Source organism: Protopterus annectens, chromosome 17.part0 (genome assembly GCF_019279795.1).
Source record: "Protopterus annectens isolate FY-2018-M chromosome 17.part0, PAN1.0, whole genome shotgun sequence".
Classification (NCBI taxonomy): domain Eukaryota; kingdom Metazoa; phylum Chordata; order Ceratodontiformes; family Protopteridae; genus Protopterus; species Protopterus annectens.
Genome location: NC_056751.1, coordinates 595537147 through 595555025, shown reverse-complemented (window position 1 = coordinate 595555025; position 17879 = coordinate 595537147). Strand labels below are relative to the sequence as shown.

Genomic DNA, 17879 nt, shown 5'->3' with positions numbered 1-17879 from the left:
GATTAGATGACTATGTGCAATAGTAGTTCTAGCTGTGGGTGATGGGAAGGGTTTTATTCTGTACAGAGCCAAGCTTTTTGTTGACCGATTTTAATTGTGTTAATGTGCATGTCAAAGGAAAGATTGTTGTCTATGGTGACACCAAGTAGTTTGGTAGTTAGGGACATCCTGGAAGCTGCCATCTGGATTTCTGTCCATGCAAAGCATTACCACCTGCCTCTATTTTCTAAGGCTAGGGCAGAGTTGTCCTCTGCAGTTCTACCACCCATCTCCTCAGCATTGGGAATCCTCACACAGGTGATGACTGCAACATAGAAACACTAAACATAGTAGAGTTGTGTACATGTACCATAAATGTAGATGCTTGAGTGCAATCACTGTTGCAGTCCTGGTTTCCCACCCTCCCTCCCCTTATGTCTTCCTAAAGAAGGAAGATTTAAGTTTCTAACGGTGGGTTTTAGCCACCAGGACCACTTCACTATATTTTCTTGTCCTCTGACCTGGTTGGGGCAAGACCTGAAGTAATGGCGTCTGCCTTCCTTTATAGCACTGACCTGACAGCAGCAGACACAGAAAAGACTCTGGTATTCAGCTTGGCTGAGGGCCATCACAGCAGGCATAACCCACGGGTGATGACTGCAACAGTGAATACACTCAACATCTACATTTATGGTAAGTGTACACAATTTGTGAAAGGTACATATTGCCTCTCTCCCAAGATGCCTCTAGTAAAGCCCTTGTTTATATCTGCCGTTGAATTTTTGGTGGTTTTGCTTTCCAGAATGTTAGTCTATATAGCTTTTTCTAAATTTAACTGTTAGGGGCTTGCCAGTAAAGCATTTCTGGGATGCTTTTGATTTTCTAGGTCAGATTTTTCACACTTCAGTTGGTTCTCCAATCTTTCCTTGGCTCTGACTCTTCCATCGTTTTGGCTAACTTCTGTTAGCTTGATGTGGTCTCCCTTATTTGCATGCCATCTAATATTGCCATTATTTCGTAAGTAACTGCTTTACAAGTTCAGTTTCTCTAACTTATTGTGGCTTATTTTCATGCTTCCCACCTCCGATATTGAACTAGGACCTTCAGCTGCTAGCCCCCAGACAGTGTAATCTGCAAGAATAGTCATTTGAACCAGAAAACTTAATACCAACTGTAGCCTAGGCTAAACATGCTTCCTAGGGAGGACCGCAGATTATGGATCAGCTTGGAAGTCTGTATGCCTCCAGCCATGTTACTGTCTTGTAAAGATAAAAGCAGAAGTACTAGATCCTTGCATAAATGAAGCAATGCTGCTGTGGGCAATCAAATCACTAATGCCAATGTTTTCCTTTAAGCTGTAGGTGAATTGAGTATTTCTTGTAATTATATCCCTTAGAGAATTGTATGTGGACCTTTTTTGCTTTGTGTACTAAGTTGGTGCAGGAATGCAATATTATTGGCTTTCAGTGCTGCTAAAGCACTCTGGCTGTTTCCCTGTTAAGAATAAACTATTTTTATATTGGAAGTGTACTTTTTATGGGGAGTGGTTGTAATGTGTCCATTGAAATGCTTAAAGGTAATTTTTTGCACACTCTGAATTGAAGTGCTTGAGGTCAGTTCTGTAATTGTCTCCTTTCAGATCTGTAATCTGAACCAAAAAGGGACAGTTGACAAGCTTTTGTGATACTTTGGTGTGTGATGCATTAGTCTTCTGTAAGCGGTTACGCATTGGTGAGTTCTCACTGCAAGTAGTATGGCTTGCTCAAGTTAACTTGCAGTTGCTCCAAAAGCAGAGGAGGTTGCAATCTGCATCCTTGTGTGGTGGTGCTTGGATGAGTTAGTCATGGGGCAGTGTCATAGTATTTCACTGCAGTTAAGCAGCATAGTAAAACTTGTACCAGACTTAATGCAACTTGGCCTCATGCCCCAAACTACCCAACCCAGTACATCTCCACAACAATGCTGGTCAGTTGTAAATTGAGCAAGGATTATTTGGTTTGCCGTGTAACTTTGTGGAGTCTTAAGATCAATTGCTGTTGCTTGAGATGCCTGTAGAAAGGTTTTATAATGGATTTTTCCCCCAATCCAGGTCTCGTGAACTGCCCCGTATGCAAGCAGCAATGTTTTCAGAAAGATATTATGGAGAATTATTTTATGACTGTGAGTGTTTCTGGAGGTGCATCTGGAGCCAACTCGGAGAGTGATGCTAGTCGTGCAGCACCAGTGCAGGTGAGTTTTATTGGCCCTTTTATGGATTTTGGATAATTCTAATTGGACATGAGCTGCTTAGTTGGTGGTAAAGTGAGGCAGGCCAAACTCTAATGTATCTGAATTGTCAAGTAACCAGTCTGATTCCTTCATTTTGGAATACGAGTGGTTTAAATTGGTAGTATTCACATTGGAGGGATATTGGATTATTGGCTGAATATATGGAATTGGAATGATTATTGGCTGAATATATGGAATTGGAATGTTTTCAAGCATGGAGCTTTCAAACGGGCCACTTTTTAGAAACCAGTGCTGACAATTTGTCAGGAGTTGGCATTCCTAATGTATTGTGTCCATATTTTGGAGACCTCTAGCAAATAGAGAAGTTCTGGTTTGCATCTAATTGTGGAATTTTTTTTGAGTATTCCTATGAGGCGGATGCTTTACGATTTTCCAGTTCAGTACAGAAGTTTTGCTAATGTTCCTGTCTAGGGTATGACACTACATGAATGTACACATACACTTGATGCATGTGTACATCATGTAGTGTCATACCCTATCTTAAATGCACATGGCCTGATATGTTGCAGTTTACTAGTCTGTATGCAACTAGTCTGTTGCACAGCTTTATACCAAGGTCGGGTGAAGTCGCTGGCGGTTTTGCTCTTGCTAGAATCTGCAGATTTTGACAGTCTGTATCCTGAACAGATGGCAGATCTGGGAGTCCCAGTACTGCTGTTGTCACTTCATCTGCTGCAACTAATGGCATGTAGTTTAATGGTGTGTTCACTTAGAATTGCATTTCTGGATTTCCAAACAGTTGCAATATATTCAGTCTTTATACAAGACATGTCCACAAAATCTGAAAATCTGATCCAGAATGCAATCTAATTGCATGAGATTGTATGTCCACTGGATGTTTTGGACTTGTGCAGTGCGTCAGTCACTGTAGCTTTTGATGTCACGCTCTCTTCTCCTATTCCCAAATAGATAAAGCCCAATTCCATGCAGTAGGTTATGTTCTGTTAAAGGAACTGTAGTGTAGAAATCTTCTCATTCTAGGACCTTCATGACACTGATCAAGTTAAGAGTGGGACATGAAAGCCATGCTGAAGTGGTGATTCATTCAGGTAGCTGCCCCAAGATTTTAAGAGTGAGGGTGTATAGGAGTTGGTTTGAAATTTAGTACAAAACCATAATTGTGATTAGTGTTAACCAACTGTACAGTGTTTCATCTCCCCATGTAGTTTCTTCCAACTCGAAAGACCAAAAATTTTTTATTTTCTTCGTACAATATTCACTACAAATACAGTTGGTTTAGACTTTGATTTCCAAGTTTTTAGTAATGGCTTTTTGGCAGCCTCCATAATTTAAACAAGGCCTTCCTTTCTGGACAGTTCAGATCCTGTAACCAAAGACATTGAAATCATCCCACTTGGGATATAATATCCTGATACTTGACAGAGTAGCCAAGAAAGGTGGTGGGGTTGCTATTCTATATAAATCTAGCTTAGTTAACCACTTATGACTGTAAACTACCTCTAGACTCCAATGCAGAAATTCTTATCTCCAAACTTAGTCTTAATGCCAAATCCATCTATCTGTATGTATCTACCACCTGGTAACACTGCCACCATGGAAAATATCCTTTGTTGGCTTTCCCAACACCTGCCCCAAGAAACCATAATGCTAAGCGATATAAACATTAATTGGAACTGCTACTGTAGCAGCCTTTCCTACTATACCCACATCTGTCAAACATCAGATCTAAAATTAATTTTAACCCTGAATTACTCCAAATGGAATGAAGGGCTTGCAACTGGTCTCCCTTACGACACCTCCCTTTAAAGAAGCCGTTAATTGCTTTAACTCTAACTTCCTTGCTATTAAGCACTATGCTCCAACCAGATTAATTGGAATTGAAACCAACTCTGCATCATGGTTGTCAAAAGAAACCAAACACAAAATACATCTTAGAAATACATTTTGGGCAAAATGGAGAATGACTGACTAAACCCTGTAGACCAATAAACCTTTAGACAGTTGAGAAATACAAAGAAAGCTATAATTTCAGATGGAAGAAACTACTACCTACAATCCCAACAAGCTAACCAAAACCCACAAAAATTTTGGACTAGCATTAACCAACTACTCTATCCAGGTCAATCCACTACTCCAGACCCTCAAAATACTGACCACAAAAATCCCATGAATACAGCCAATGTTTTACTTTTTTTTTTTTTTTTTTATGCTATCCAAACACTAGCTAGTCAGCTTATCGCCTAATAACTTCACTCTACCTTCCTACAAGTCTGCCTTGCCCCCTCCTTTTCATATTAAACCTGTCCCAGCATATATTCTAACCCTATTACAGAAATTAAAACCATGCTCTCCCTCAGCAGACCAATTACCTGCTGAATTTCTACAACAATCGGGCAGAGCTATCACTTATCCCATTTCCATTCTGCTCAATAGAACTATTACTGAAGGCTATATCCGTAGCTTATGGAATATCTCCCTCCATAAAGGTGGATACTCCACTGAACTCTACTGCCCCATTGCCCTTCTCTCTCTCTCTCTCCTTTGGCAAAGATCATGGAGAAATGCATTCATAGAAAATTACTTTACCACTTAACCCAAAATAATTTACTTTCCAACTGTCAGCATGGATTCAGACCTTCACATAGCAGTACCACAGCCCTTCTTTCCTTCACTTCATTGTATAGGTAAAAACTGCAACCTAAACAATCTTTCTTTGGCACTATTTATTGACCTGTCTAAAGCATTTTGACATGGTAAATGACCAGATTCTCGTCAAAATACTTAAATCTCTCACTAGGTACATCTTCATAAAGTGATTCCAGTCCTACCTAGATAAGACAACAGGCTGTACTATGGCACAAGTCTCTCCACCCTCCTGCCTGTTAACCTTGGTGTCCCTGTCCCTCAAGGGTCCATCAGAGGACCTGTACTTTTCTCCATATTAATGACCTTCATCTACAGCCACATGCATACAATATGCTGATGACTCCACACTGATGCTCAGCCACGTCCTCTTCTGAACTTCACTCTTACCCAGAAAGTATTTAACACAGTTGAACAATGGTTCACACAGCGGTGCCTTCTCCTAAACCCCAAATAAACTGAACTCCTACTCAAGTCCTCTCCTTTTGATTTCAGTTCTCCAATAAAACTATATCGCCAGATCCAACCACCAAACTACTGGGTATCACCATTGACAATCTGAACTTGGATATCCACATAAACAATAATACTATAAAAACTGCCAACAAAAACTTCACTTTGTAGGATTAAAACCTTCCTTTTACCTACAGCTAAAACCACTATAGCTCACTTTCATCTGATCTCCACTTTATGCCGCCCCCATTTTTACTAAGCTATCTAAAAATAGCATCAGCAAATTTGAATGTCCTAAAATAACATTGCCACATTTACTACAGACAACCCATTTAGAACCTACTATTGCATTAATATAAAGCAGCTGGGGTGGCTTGAACTACAAAACATAATTAAATTCCAAGTACTATCCATAGCACATTAACACTTTTTTTTTTTATATAAGCCTTCCAGTACTCCTATTCACCCTCATCTCCCCCTATAAAAATCTGTCCTTAAGGTCATCTCGCAAATGTCTAGTACATACCTCTAAACCAAACAAGGCTGGCGACTCTCTTCTCTAATACTGTTTGGAAAAGCCTGGAATCTACTCCCCAGTCAACTTTATTCCCCTCACTGTCACTCTTCAGAAAACAAATTGAAACTGGTCCTCAGAACACTGGTTATGCCCCTGTACTGCTCTACCTACCCTTTCTGCTCAAATTGTGATTACTTCCTTATTGGTCACAATTACTATCTCCCTCTAAAACTTGTATCCGTATTCTATATTGTGCCTGCATTCTGTACTGCTAGGCTGTTGTCCTCAAATTTTCTATGTTAACCTGTAGTATGCATTTTAAATATTCTTGTTTTTACTGTTGCTTATTTGTTCATTGTTCTGTCTTGGTGCTCATCTCCCTCGGCATGTATCCAGTTAGACTAGCCCTGTCAACAAATGTAAAATAAAAATAAACTAAACAGTTGGTTTAGACTTTGATTTCCAAGTTTTATAGCTTTTTGGCAGCCTCCATAATTAAATTAACAAGGCCTCGCTGTCTGGACAGTTCAGATCCTGTATCCCAGCCTAATTTTCCTTGGGTACATCAATTTGCTTGCCCAGTATTTTTGAAGTTTCCCTTTAAGGAATTTAGTCCCCTACTCATTACTCACCCAAAACATGTTCAGTTACCAGTCTTCCCACTTGCAGTTCAGACTGTCAATTTTTCTCTCCCCTAAAGATCCTTCCAGTTTTTCTTTGTGCCCAACAGAATTAAACTTAAGATGTTACTGTTTAGGCAATTCAGATCGTGTGGCCTAGCTCAGAATCGGGCAATTCAGATAATGTCCTAGCTCAGAAGAATATTGTCTTTACCATTTACTCTCCCAATATTTCTGACCTCCCCTTGTAGGGAATTGTTTAAAATTTGCCAACTCGCTGCATTTCCAAAACATGTCCAGGTGCCTCTTCCCCCATCACACTTCCTCCAGCATTTGAACTAGAGGGAAAAATTGTCCGCATGGTAGTACAAGAATACCTATGTGAACACCTCCAAGCGAAAATTCTAGACTTCGAATATATGGCATCCATATTTGTATCCTCATTGCTTTTTCTTTAACATTTGCTTCAGTTCTAGATTCAAATTCTACCAGAGCAGGTCTTACACTTGGCATTCACCCATCCTTTTTCCTTTGCCTGTACTCTTAAGTTCATAGGTAAGTACTAGGCTATCTGCTAGAGGGCATCTATAAGCCTAGCCAGAATGTGTTTTGCTTTGACCGCCCCAGTAGATTAGTTCCCTGTGCCTTTGTCCAGCAGAGCCACTGCAGTGATCCCTGGGGTAAGTTTTCTGTTTCCATCCACTCGTCAAGGTTTCTCGAGTGTTAGTGAGGGGCTCTGCCTAATGTAGATTGGAATCCTGTTCCAAAGCATGGGGAGTCTCTGGGACAGGACTATATCCCTCCAGCACGTCCTATTGTCGTGAGGTTTAGATCCTAGTGTGTGGCTCTTGGGAGAGTCTATTATGACGCCTAGTTCGCAGTAGTCTGCGAACTTGGTCAGTCATTTTGTCCTGTGCTTGCATGTACCTCTGAGAAATGAGTGGATGGGGGATCGTAGGTTTACCCCGGGTATCACTTCTGTGTCTGTGTTCGAGGCACCAGTATACTAACCTCGAAAAAGGGCATAGCAAACTTAATTTAAAATGGGTGGCGAAAGCCAAACACTCTGGCTAGGCTTATAAATGCCCTAGGGCAGATAGCCTAGTATGAACCTATGAGCCTAGTGTGAACCTATATATACCGAACAGGAGGGGTTTTATATAGATAGATATAGATGTATATATAAAATATAGGAAGCCAAGCCTGCAGACTGTCTTTTTGGCCTCTTCTATTCTGTAGTAAAGTTCCACCCTCCCACTCTATTCTCTGTACTCTTAACTCTGAAATGGAGCAGACCGTTCCTGTTCACATGTTTTTGGGAAGAAAACCTTGTAATCTAACTTGCCTCTGATCCCTTGTGTAGCCGCCTCATTAGCCTTTATTGTATCACAGAATGTAAATGCGTCCACTGCCCAACTAGTAAAATTCCAGTTTAATTCTATCCCTTGCTTTGTCTGCATCAAGACCCACTAACAGCAATATCTCTCTGCTTCCTCTGGATCAGTCTTCTGCAAATGTTTGCCTCCTCCACAGTCGCATTGAAATGGGCCACAGCCACCACTGCTGTTGGTCAGCAGTTTACCTTTTTTGTTTCCGACTACACAGTTTAAGTCTACTATAGCAAAGTACCCTGTTGGGATCCTCTTGCTTTAACGAATGTCAAAGGTTCATTGTCTTACCTGTGGAAAGCAGATTCCCTATAGATGTTTTCATTCCTATTATATTTGTTTAGGCCTTTACCATGACATTGCTAATTGTGATCTCTGTGCTTCCTTTAATCTGTGTAGTATTTGTTGTCGGGCTAAGCATTTTGGAGTTTGGCTGCTAGTCTGCAGGCTTCGGATATCCCCAAGAAATGAAAGGATAAGGACTGCAACAGGCTTCCGAAGGGAAAGTCCTCATAAGTTGGTCGTCGGTCATGCGGTAGTCAGTGAGGCGCCTTTTGCAGCCTGCAGATTTTCAGCTGCAGGCCTCTGACCATTTCCAAGGCCTCAGTTTTGCCTTCTGACCTTCCGCCTGACTTCAGCTGGATCCGGAACAACAAAGCTGACTCCAGTGTCAGACCTCCATTCTTTGTTCAGACAGCAAGCTTATATTGACTACTTCAGCTGCAACTTTGGCGGTTGCCAGGCCTCCTGAGCCCTTAGACTTGCATGTAAAGCTTCCTGTCATAAGTCTGTGAAGAAGCGGGTTCGAGGTTCCTCTCATTCCATCATTCTCAAATGGTTAAAATGGCTGACCATTTGATTCTTATTAGGGGTTCACAGCCGCCTCTTTCAAAAAGTAGGGATGTGTCTCGAGGTCCTTTTTTTCCGGTTGATACTTCTAGCATTTCTGTTAAAGTTTCTCAAGCTTTCTCTGCTTTTGAGGATTGAGACAGTGGAGTCCATCCATTCTGCTTCAACTCCAGGAGATTTTTCTTTTGGTGATACTTTAAATACACTAACACTTTTTAAAATGGGGAAAGTCAGGATTATCCCCTTCCTAAGAAAAAGATTGGGGAGTTTCTGGATTTGCCTCAGCATAAGCCTTTGGCTATTCCACCTGTGTTGGAAGTGGTTGATGTTTTTCTGGAAAATTCCTTTACTCCAAATTCTGTTCCTCCTGCTCCCAGGAAACTTGATGGGTACTAATATAGTCTCTCATTTGTTTCTTTTCAGGAATCTGTCTGGCTGATCCAGAGGTTTTCTCAAGGCCCTAACTTGAGTTAAGGCTACTGTTACCAACAATCATGTTCCTTCTGACAGGGAATCTAGGAACCTACATAGGTGGGATAAAAAGGTTTATACCTCTGCCAATCTTGCTATTAGGTCTACTAATTGTCTTTCATATGCTGAAGTACCAGCAGCACAACTTGGAAGCTATTAAGTCTAGGATAGCAAGTGTGCCTCAGTTGAAGAGTAAGGCTAAGCAGGATTTGCTGAATTCTGTCATTTTGTCAAACCTTCATTAAATTGTGGTTTTGACATTTTAGAAGCCTCCTGTATGGCTACTGGCTCTTAAGGCACGCTTTGCTCAGGGAGCAACCCCCTACCAGAGCTTGTCAAGGCTAAGCTTTGAGATGTACCTTTGCACAAGTCTTTTTGGCAGCAAAACAGGAAGTGCTCAAGAAGATGGAAGACTTGAGGCCAAGTCTATGCAGACAGACTTTCTGCAAGTTCAGCCTCACTTTTTTGCAGGAATTGCCCTTCTAAGAGTTGGACGTTCCCGGATACTAGCAGACACTGCCGTTCTGGGACTAGAGGTTACAAATCATCTAGGGGGACAGGTGGCTTAACCCCTCAAGGTCTAAGCACTGGCAGGCTTCCTCTTCCAAGGTGGGACGTTCCAAGCCTGCTTCTCAATCTAAACATTCTCAATGACTGTCAAACTTCTGCCTGTCTGGAGAGTCCTTCAGGGGGAAGGTTGGCCCTTGTCTAGGCCAGCATCACGGATAACAAATGTGTACTCAGAACTGTATCCCTAGGACACAAGTGTCTTTCCACACCTTTCTAGTATCCAAAGGATTCCTGGACACTCCTCCAAACCAAAGGGCAGAAGTAGGAAAAGCACATTTTGTCTGTTCATCTAGGAGCAATAGAATATGTTCCTGCTCAGCAGGTAGGCCAGGGTTTCTCTTCCAGACTTTTCCTAGTTCCAAAAAAAAGGCACCTGGCATCCTATCTATCCTGAACTTTTTCTTGATTCCAAAGTTCAAAATGCTCCATCTGCATCAGTTGCTGCCAATGTTAGAAAAGGATTCCTGGCTGGTAACGTTGGATCTCAGAGGCTTATCTGCCCATCCCTATCAGGGAAAGTTGCAGGCAGTACCTTCATTTCAGGGTGGATAAGCAACATCAATTCTCTGCGCTGCCGTTTGGCTTATCTACTGCTCTCAAACTTTCACAAAGTGCCTGGCTCCAGTCGTTGCTTTGTGCAGGCAGAAGAAAATTCAGATGCAATTGTACTCAGACGACTGTCTGATTCAAGCAAATTCTAAGGAAAAGTTGTTTAAAGGATCTAGAATTTGCAAAGACTTCTCTGTTCCCTGGGTTATACACTCAATGTGGAAAAAATCTAAAATGGTGCCATCCAAAGAACATTCCTGGGAGTGAGTCTGAACACAGCCAGCCACCCAGATGTATCTCACAAAGGAGAAGCAGACAATTGTTCAAGGACATGGCAAACCTGTCCCAGCAAGCTCTGGGATTCCTCACGAGTGGCAGTTGAACAGTGCAGTTTTTTCCAGCATCATTCAACGTTTGGGCACTCCAAGTGGATCTTTTCTCCTCAAGACAACCATCTTCTACCTTTTTTTGCACCAGACAGCATCACAGCAGACCCTGGAAAGTGGATGCTCTGTCCTTCCCTCTTCCCAGAGTATTGAAGATCAGGGACAAATGACCAGGGACTACTCTCATAGCTCTGCACTGGCCCATGCAATATTGGCATCCACTGCTTCGTAGTGTCCCAATTTCCTCCTTGGCATCTTCTCTGAAGCCAGATCTTTTGGTTCAGGAACGGGGAACATTCTATGTATTTGGTGTCTCCATTTGGCAGCATGGCTCATTGTGATTTTTCTTCCCTTTCCCCAGCAGATTGACGTGATGGAGGCCTAGCACTAGGAAGTGTTTTTTTTTTTTTTTTTTTTTTATGCTGGCAAATGGGGAAAGATTCTCTTTGGATGCAGGCTAGAGAGAAATCTCTCAGCCTACTCTTCTGATCCTGGAATACCTGGCTGATTTGCTTCAGGGTGGTCTTTTTCCTTTTATTGATCCATGCTTCAGCCATTTCTGCTCATTGTTTTGAACAACCCATTTTCTCTGTTTTTCAGAGGTGCTTACAATTTAAAACCTCCCAGAAGGCTGCCTACTCCAGCCTGGGATCTTAATTTTGTTCTAGAGAAACTTGCTTCCTCCTTTTGAGCCAACTGCCACTGCAGATTTAAAATTTATCTCATGGAAGACTGCCTTCCACTTGGCTATAACTGAGCTTCATGCTTTGGCTGTGGAGCCTTTTCTTTTCCATGCAGATAAGATCACTGAGAACCAATCCCTCCTTTGTGCCCAAGGTAGTTTCTAGCCTGACTCTCAATCAGTCCATACACCTTCCTACCTTTCCTAATCCTTGTAATAATAGAGGTGAGAGTGTCCTTTCTCGATGTGCATAGACTGCTCAGTTTACTTGGACAGGACTAAAGGCCTTTTGGAAATCAGCACAGTTATTGGTCAGCTTTGCACCTGGAGCCCAGGGCAAGGCTATTTCTAAACCATTTCTAAGTGGATTAATTTTTGATCATGTTTCACTGTTGCAGTCATTACAGGTTATCTGCCTGCAGGTAGCCCTCAGCTGGCCTGAATACCAGAGTCTGATTCCTGCATTGCATGCTCTCTTCCATGTCTGGTATAAAACATGCCGACTCCATTACATTAGTCTGTCTTGCCACACAGTGCCTGAAACAGTTGGCAAGTGCCAGTCGACAAACTCCTGAATTTTTTTTCAAGTTTCAGAATCAAAATCTTTGAAAAAGCCAAGTACCCTGTTGGGGATCTTTTTCTTGCTCTTAACCAATGTCAAAGTTAATGCTTACCTGTGGAAAGCAGATGCTTCAGACTTTCATTCGTACTGCATTCCTTGCTTAGGCCCAGACCAGTGTCCCTTGCTGTCTGTTTTGTGCCTTATTCAACCCCCGAACTATTCGTAGTCTTTTTGTAGGAAATTATTTTGGTTCTTTTACTATCCAGAAATTGCTTCAGTAAGCCATTAGACTGATATTCCAAAAACAAGTAAGGATAAAGACTGCATAGCTCCAAAGCTGCCGACAATGCTTCCGTTTATGCTAGTCGCCAGTACTCCTTTTGCTGCCCCTGATACCCGCTACTTCAGATTCGCAGTCCTCAACTGAGACCCATTCGGAGTCAGGTATTCTGAAAGATGCTTAGACTATGGAACCTGTGGATGTGTCTACCTTAGATGGATCCGGAGCTTCTGTGCAGGCACCAGCTTCTGAGGGTGTATGCAAGCTTGCAGATTTGCATTTAAACAGATTTCCTCTTCATCCAGGCCTAAAACTCGACCCACGCCTAGAAAACTGTCTAAACTGCATGGTCAGGCCCATATGCCTAATGCTTGGAATGGCTGAATACCATATGGGGAAGCCAGCCTTCCCCCTCAGACCTAGAACTGATTTTCTTCTTGATTCTTCTGATCAGATTCTGAAATTACCAAGATTTGCCCTTATCTACCTATGAGGATTCTGATCAAGGATTCAATTCCCTCTGCTTCCCCTCCAGAAGAATTTTCTGTTGGTGAAACCTTGCACACTCTAGCTTTTCTGCTGGGAAAGCCAGGATTGCTGACTCCAAAAAGAGGCTTGGGGAATTCTTACTCCTCCCTTGGCACATGCCTTCAGCTATCCCTCCTGTTTTGGACATTGTGGATGATGCCTTCTTGGAATCCACCTGGCCCCCGACACTACCTCCAGCTCCCAGAAAACCTGACTGGTATTAGAGTACCTGACTCTCGTTCCTCTTCAAGAATCCTACTGCGGATCCAGAGACCATTTTCTAAGGACTAAAGGGCATTAAGGCTACTGCTGCCAAAAATCCTACCCACTCTGATGGAGACACTGACAGATGAGGTAAGACGGTATACACATCTGCTGCTTTGGCCATTAGGGCCTTAAATTGCCAGTTTCATATGTTAATCTGCACTGTATTGTGGGACTATAACAGAAAATGATGTTTATTCCTGACTGCATTTTGCTTGAGGGGCAAAACTTGCCAGATCATGTTAAAGCTAAATTACTGGATGCTCCATTAAACCAAGACTGCCCGTTTTGGCAACGAAGCAGAAGTCCTCCAAAAAGATGAAGGAAAAAGCTAAATCTATGCAAACTGAGATTTCCTGCAAGTACAGCCTCCCAGATGTAGTATGCATTGGCCTTCAAAAAATTGGTCTTTTCCAGTCTCTTCCAGGCCTTTTCAGTCCAAACCCAGGAACAGCAGACCACCTAGGTTTACAGTCAGGCTGCGCACAGGCCTAAGCAGTGGGGGTTCGCCTAAGCAGTGGGGGTTCCCACTTCCAAAGCAAGTAGCAAGACCCCCCCCCCCCTGGAAAAAATGTCAGACTTCCTTAACCCTTCCAAGCACTGCTCAACTGCCTGCTCCCTTAGGAGGAAAGCTTGCCCATGGGTTTTGAATGTAGTTTTCCAAGGATAGATTCCACTTCCACACCCTTACAACCCCAAACGGTTAGCCAGACCTACCCCCAAATCAGCAAGCAGATGCTTAACAGCAGGTTCTGTAAGTCAGGGCTATTCAACCTGTCCCAGAAGAAAAAAGGGGACAAAGTTTTTATTCAAGACTTTTCCTGGTACCCATAAGACAGCTGCTGGCATCCTATCCTGGGCCTCTTTATTCTAAACACCTCTTTGGTAATCCAAAATTCAAAATGCTAACACTTCAGCAGCTGCTTCCTATGCTAGGCAAAGATGCCTGGTTGGCAACCTTGGACTCCAATAAGGGAATCTTGCAGGGCAGGCACCATGCACTATCAGTTCTCTGCACTTTCTTAGGCTTATCTACTGCACCCAGGGTATTCGGTGTCTTACTCCAGCCATTGCATTTTGCAGGCAGAGAAATATTCAAATATACCCATATCTGGACGATTCAGGCAGGAAGCCAGGACATGCTTTAAAACATCTGGCATTCGTAAAACTTCTAACCTTGCTGGGGTACACCATAAATGAAAATCTCTTCTAGTACCCTGCCAACAGGTTGTATTCCTAGGAGCAAGCTTACACAACTTCCCCTGCAGCTTACCTCATGTCAGAGAAACCAGTTTGACAACCTACTTCAAACTGCTGTCCACAAAGATCCAGTTGTCTGCAAGGAAAATTTTGCAAGCGGTGGGGTTCATGGCCTGCACCATCTGCTTCAAACCCAGAACCTTGCAGCCTGGCTAATTCCTTGAGCTCTCCAGTAGCATCCCTCGGTGGTAAGCAGGTGCTAGATGTCCTTCTGGAAGCAAGGAGACCTAGTACTAGAAAATATTATGCTGAAAGTGGAAAAGATACTATTCCTGGAGCCAGACAGAGGGTATGGGGCACTAATGTGCCAAGTTTACATCATAATCTTCAGTACTTTACAGAAATGCTCCAAGGGCCTAACCTTCTAATCAATTAAAATTCATGCCTCTGCAATTTCAGCACATAATACCGAACCACCCCTGTTAAAGCAATTCCTCAGAGGGGCTAAAAATGTACCCCCCTCCAGGCAAGCCCCTACTCCAGCCTGGGACCATAACTTTGTATTGGAAATGCTCACCCCCCACACTTGAACCAGCTGCAACTGCAGGGTTGAAATTCCTTTCTTGTAAAACAGCCTTCCTTCTAGTCATCACTTCAGCAAGAAGAGTCTGAATTACAGGCCCTCATGGCAGTGGACCCCTTCATAATCTTCCATGCAGACAGAGCTTCTCTCAGGGCCAGTCCTTTTATTCCCAAGGTGGTGTCTAGTGTGGCCCTAAATTAGTTCATTAATTTGCCGAACTTTTTCCTGAATCGACAAAATAAATTCTGCACAGACAACTTAGATTTTATTTGGACAGGACTGTTGCTAGTTGGTTTTGCTGCAGGGGTAGAAGGGAAGGCCATTTCAAAGCAATTTCTAAATGGATAGCCCATTGCATTAATTTCTGCTATAAGCGCCATGGAAAACAGACCCCACTGGGAAGATCATCACATTCCACCAGGGCTGCATCTACCTCTACAGCATGTCCAACAGCTCTGGGTTTGAGAGCTTTGTTAGGCAGAGATCACTTCCGAGTAGGCGATATGCGATGGAGTAAAGCTGGAGTTTTGAGACTGTCTGCGTAGAGCATCTGTTTGAGGCCGGTAATCCTCTTTGAGGTATCTCAGCGGCCTTTCCAGTTTGTCTTGAGGTACATATAAAAAGGAGCGTTGTAGTCTGAGTAGGGGGAACGATGACTCCCCCCCCCCCCCGATGAGAAACCTTTTGTGATGTGTACCACGTAGGATTTCCTGACTACTGTAGTGATGTGATTATCAAAGGAGACTACTGCCCACCTGTGTCCCAAGGTCTCATCACACTTTCGGTGTTAAGTATACTACCTGCTTTAGTTCAGGGGTACAGAGTTTTTACCAAAGGGGGGTGACTTTTTGGCATTGAACTTGAGGCCATGGCTTTGACACCAGGCATCTGTCTCTAGGAGAACCTTTTGTAGGAGTTTCAATTATGGCTCCTAGTTTGCAGTCATCTGAACTTCATTGGCCAAAGACCTTCTGTGTTTGCCTCTACTTCAGAGAAGTAGATACCAAACCGGAGAGGACCCAGGACTAAACCCTGTGGTACTCCACTTGTGTCTGGTCTGAAGTCTGATTTTTGAGTCTGCTGCTTTCACAGTATGGGTTCTTTTAGTGAGCCAGTTGGCAACCCATCTGTGACATAGGGATTTATAGCTAGTTGAGTGAGTTTATCTATAATTCCAGAGTGGGGGGTGGTGTTAGCCTAGGCAGGATCTAGATAGGCTGTGTGAACCACCTTACCCTCATCTACAGCTTTGGTGACTGCTTCAGTGAAGTCTTGTCAGGTTTAGGAGACCTGATTTGCCTTTTACAAACCCAAACTGGGTAGGATCCAGAGTTTGGAGATTACCCATGTCTTTGTTTACAAGTTCCATGGCCTTGCAGACCAGGCTAATGGAGTGGTAGTTCCTGGGGTCTGGTGCCCCCCCTTGTGGAGTGGGATAACTGTTGCTGTGCACCTTTCAGCAGGCACAAAGCTGGCGGCGGGGTGCCAGTTTGTTCTGTAGTTCGTGTAGAATGTAGCCTGGCATAGAGGTTCAGTGCTAATTTTGCCCCTTCTCACCCCCTGAAGAGCCCATCTGCAAGGATGCTGGCAGTATCAATTGGGTCTGTATATAGTGCCATTGTGCTGTAACTCTGAGCAGATCTGAGTGCCAGTGAGATTCTTGACATGGCTATAGAATGCTTTGTGGTTGCCTTTAAAAATCGGTGGCGCTTTTTGTAACTAGCTTTGGAGGATTCATCAGGGATCGCAGCTTCTTACTGAGGCTGACAGGAGGTCCTCCAGTCATGGGATTTTACCCTTTTTTATTTTGAAAGTTTCCTCCTTCCGTTATACAGTTTATGGCAGGGGACCACCAGATTAGCTTCCAGTGGAATTGTCTGGGATTCAGTAGTCTTAACTGTATTGTCCATCTGCATGGGTGTCAAAGTTCACCACTTCTGTCTTAAGCATGAAGTTGGCTTAGGAAAAATGTTTTACTGTAGTTTCCTTAATGGGGACATGATCTGGATATCTAGGGTAATTAGCTTATGGTTTGATCGGACCAATGAGGCGTTTACTTCAGGTGTGGAACACCAGTCACTCGTGTTGGTAATGACTAGGTCTAAGATATTGTTGCTCCTGGTGGGGGTGTGGATAAGCTGATCCAGGGCACTGGAGTTAAGAATTTCAGAAAGCGTTTAGCGAAGGAGTTGGTACAAGAGTAGTTTTCCCAGTTAATGGTCGGGTAGTTGAAATTTGCCCATTATTAGGGTGTTTGGTTGAACCCTAATATTTTCCTGTATGTCAAGAGTGGGAATACTAGGGAATAGTGGGCAACTAGGGAATATAGTGGGCAATCTGTAGCAAGCTACAATTTGGATTGCAGTTTTGCCCAGAGTTAGTTGCACTTGGATAACCTCTGCTGCGTTATGCTGAGCAACTAGCCTGGAGGTGTGGATAAGCTTAATGAATATGGACACATCTCTGCCTTTGGTATTCCTGGCCAGGTTACATGGCCGAAAAGTGTGGTATGAGTTATAGCCTGGTAGTGCAGGGGTGCTCTCTGGAGCCTTGAACCAGGTCTCGGTCACTGCACTGATATCTATGTTCTCCATTTTTAAAGTGCTGTGAGTGCATTTCCACTTCTGCAGCCTTTTAAGGGATGTTCCTACTAAAGACATTTTGGAGGCTGCCACATGGTGATCTGTTCAGACTTTCACAAAGCATTATAATTTGCCTTTGTTTTCAAGAGCCAGGGCAGGGTTTGCCACTGCTGTTCTGCAGGGCATTATCTCCAGTCCTTGATTCTGTTGGTGGTTCCTCCCTCTTCTCTGGGCTTTGGTAATCAATCCATTGGTTAGTACTGCAACAGTGAAAACACTATGAACATAGTACAGTTGTGTACACTTACATAAATGTAGATGTTGGTGCATCACTGTTGCAGTCCTGCTTTCCCTCCCTCCTTCCCCCTTTTCTCTTTTTTTCTAAGGTACAGGCTAAATTTGACTTAAGTCTTGTTTTCTGGGGGCTTATGACTGTTAAGGCAAGGTACTGAGGATGTGACGGCTGCCTCCTTTTGTATCCGATGCCCTGACATCCTTTCCAATGCTCTGACATCCTTTACAA

General features: G+C 43.1%; 1 protein-coding gene across 2 annotated transcripts in view; it reads left to right on the top strand.

Annotated features, from left to right (window-relative positions):
* The window catches only part of TRIM28 (tripartite motif containing 28), a 689781-nt gene that overhangs the window by 15868 nt on the left and 656034 nt on the right, over positions 1 to 17879 (top strand). For both annotated transcript variants that reach the window (XM_044058953.1, XM_044058952.1), the window contains exon 2: positions 2069 to 2208. In XM_044058953.1, the coding sequence (XP_043914888.1) occupies positions 2069 to 2208 (140 nt within the window). The remainder of the gene's footprint in view (positions 1 to 2068; positions 2209 to 17879) is intronic.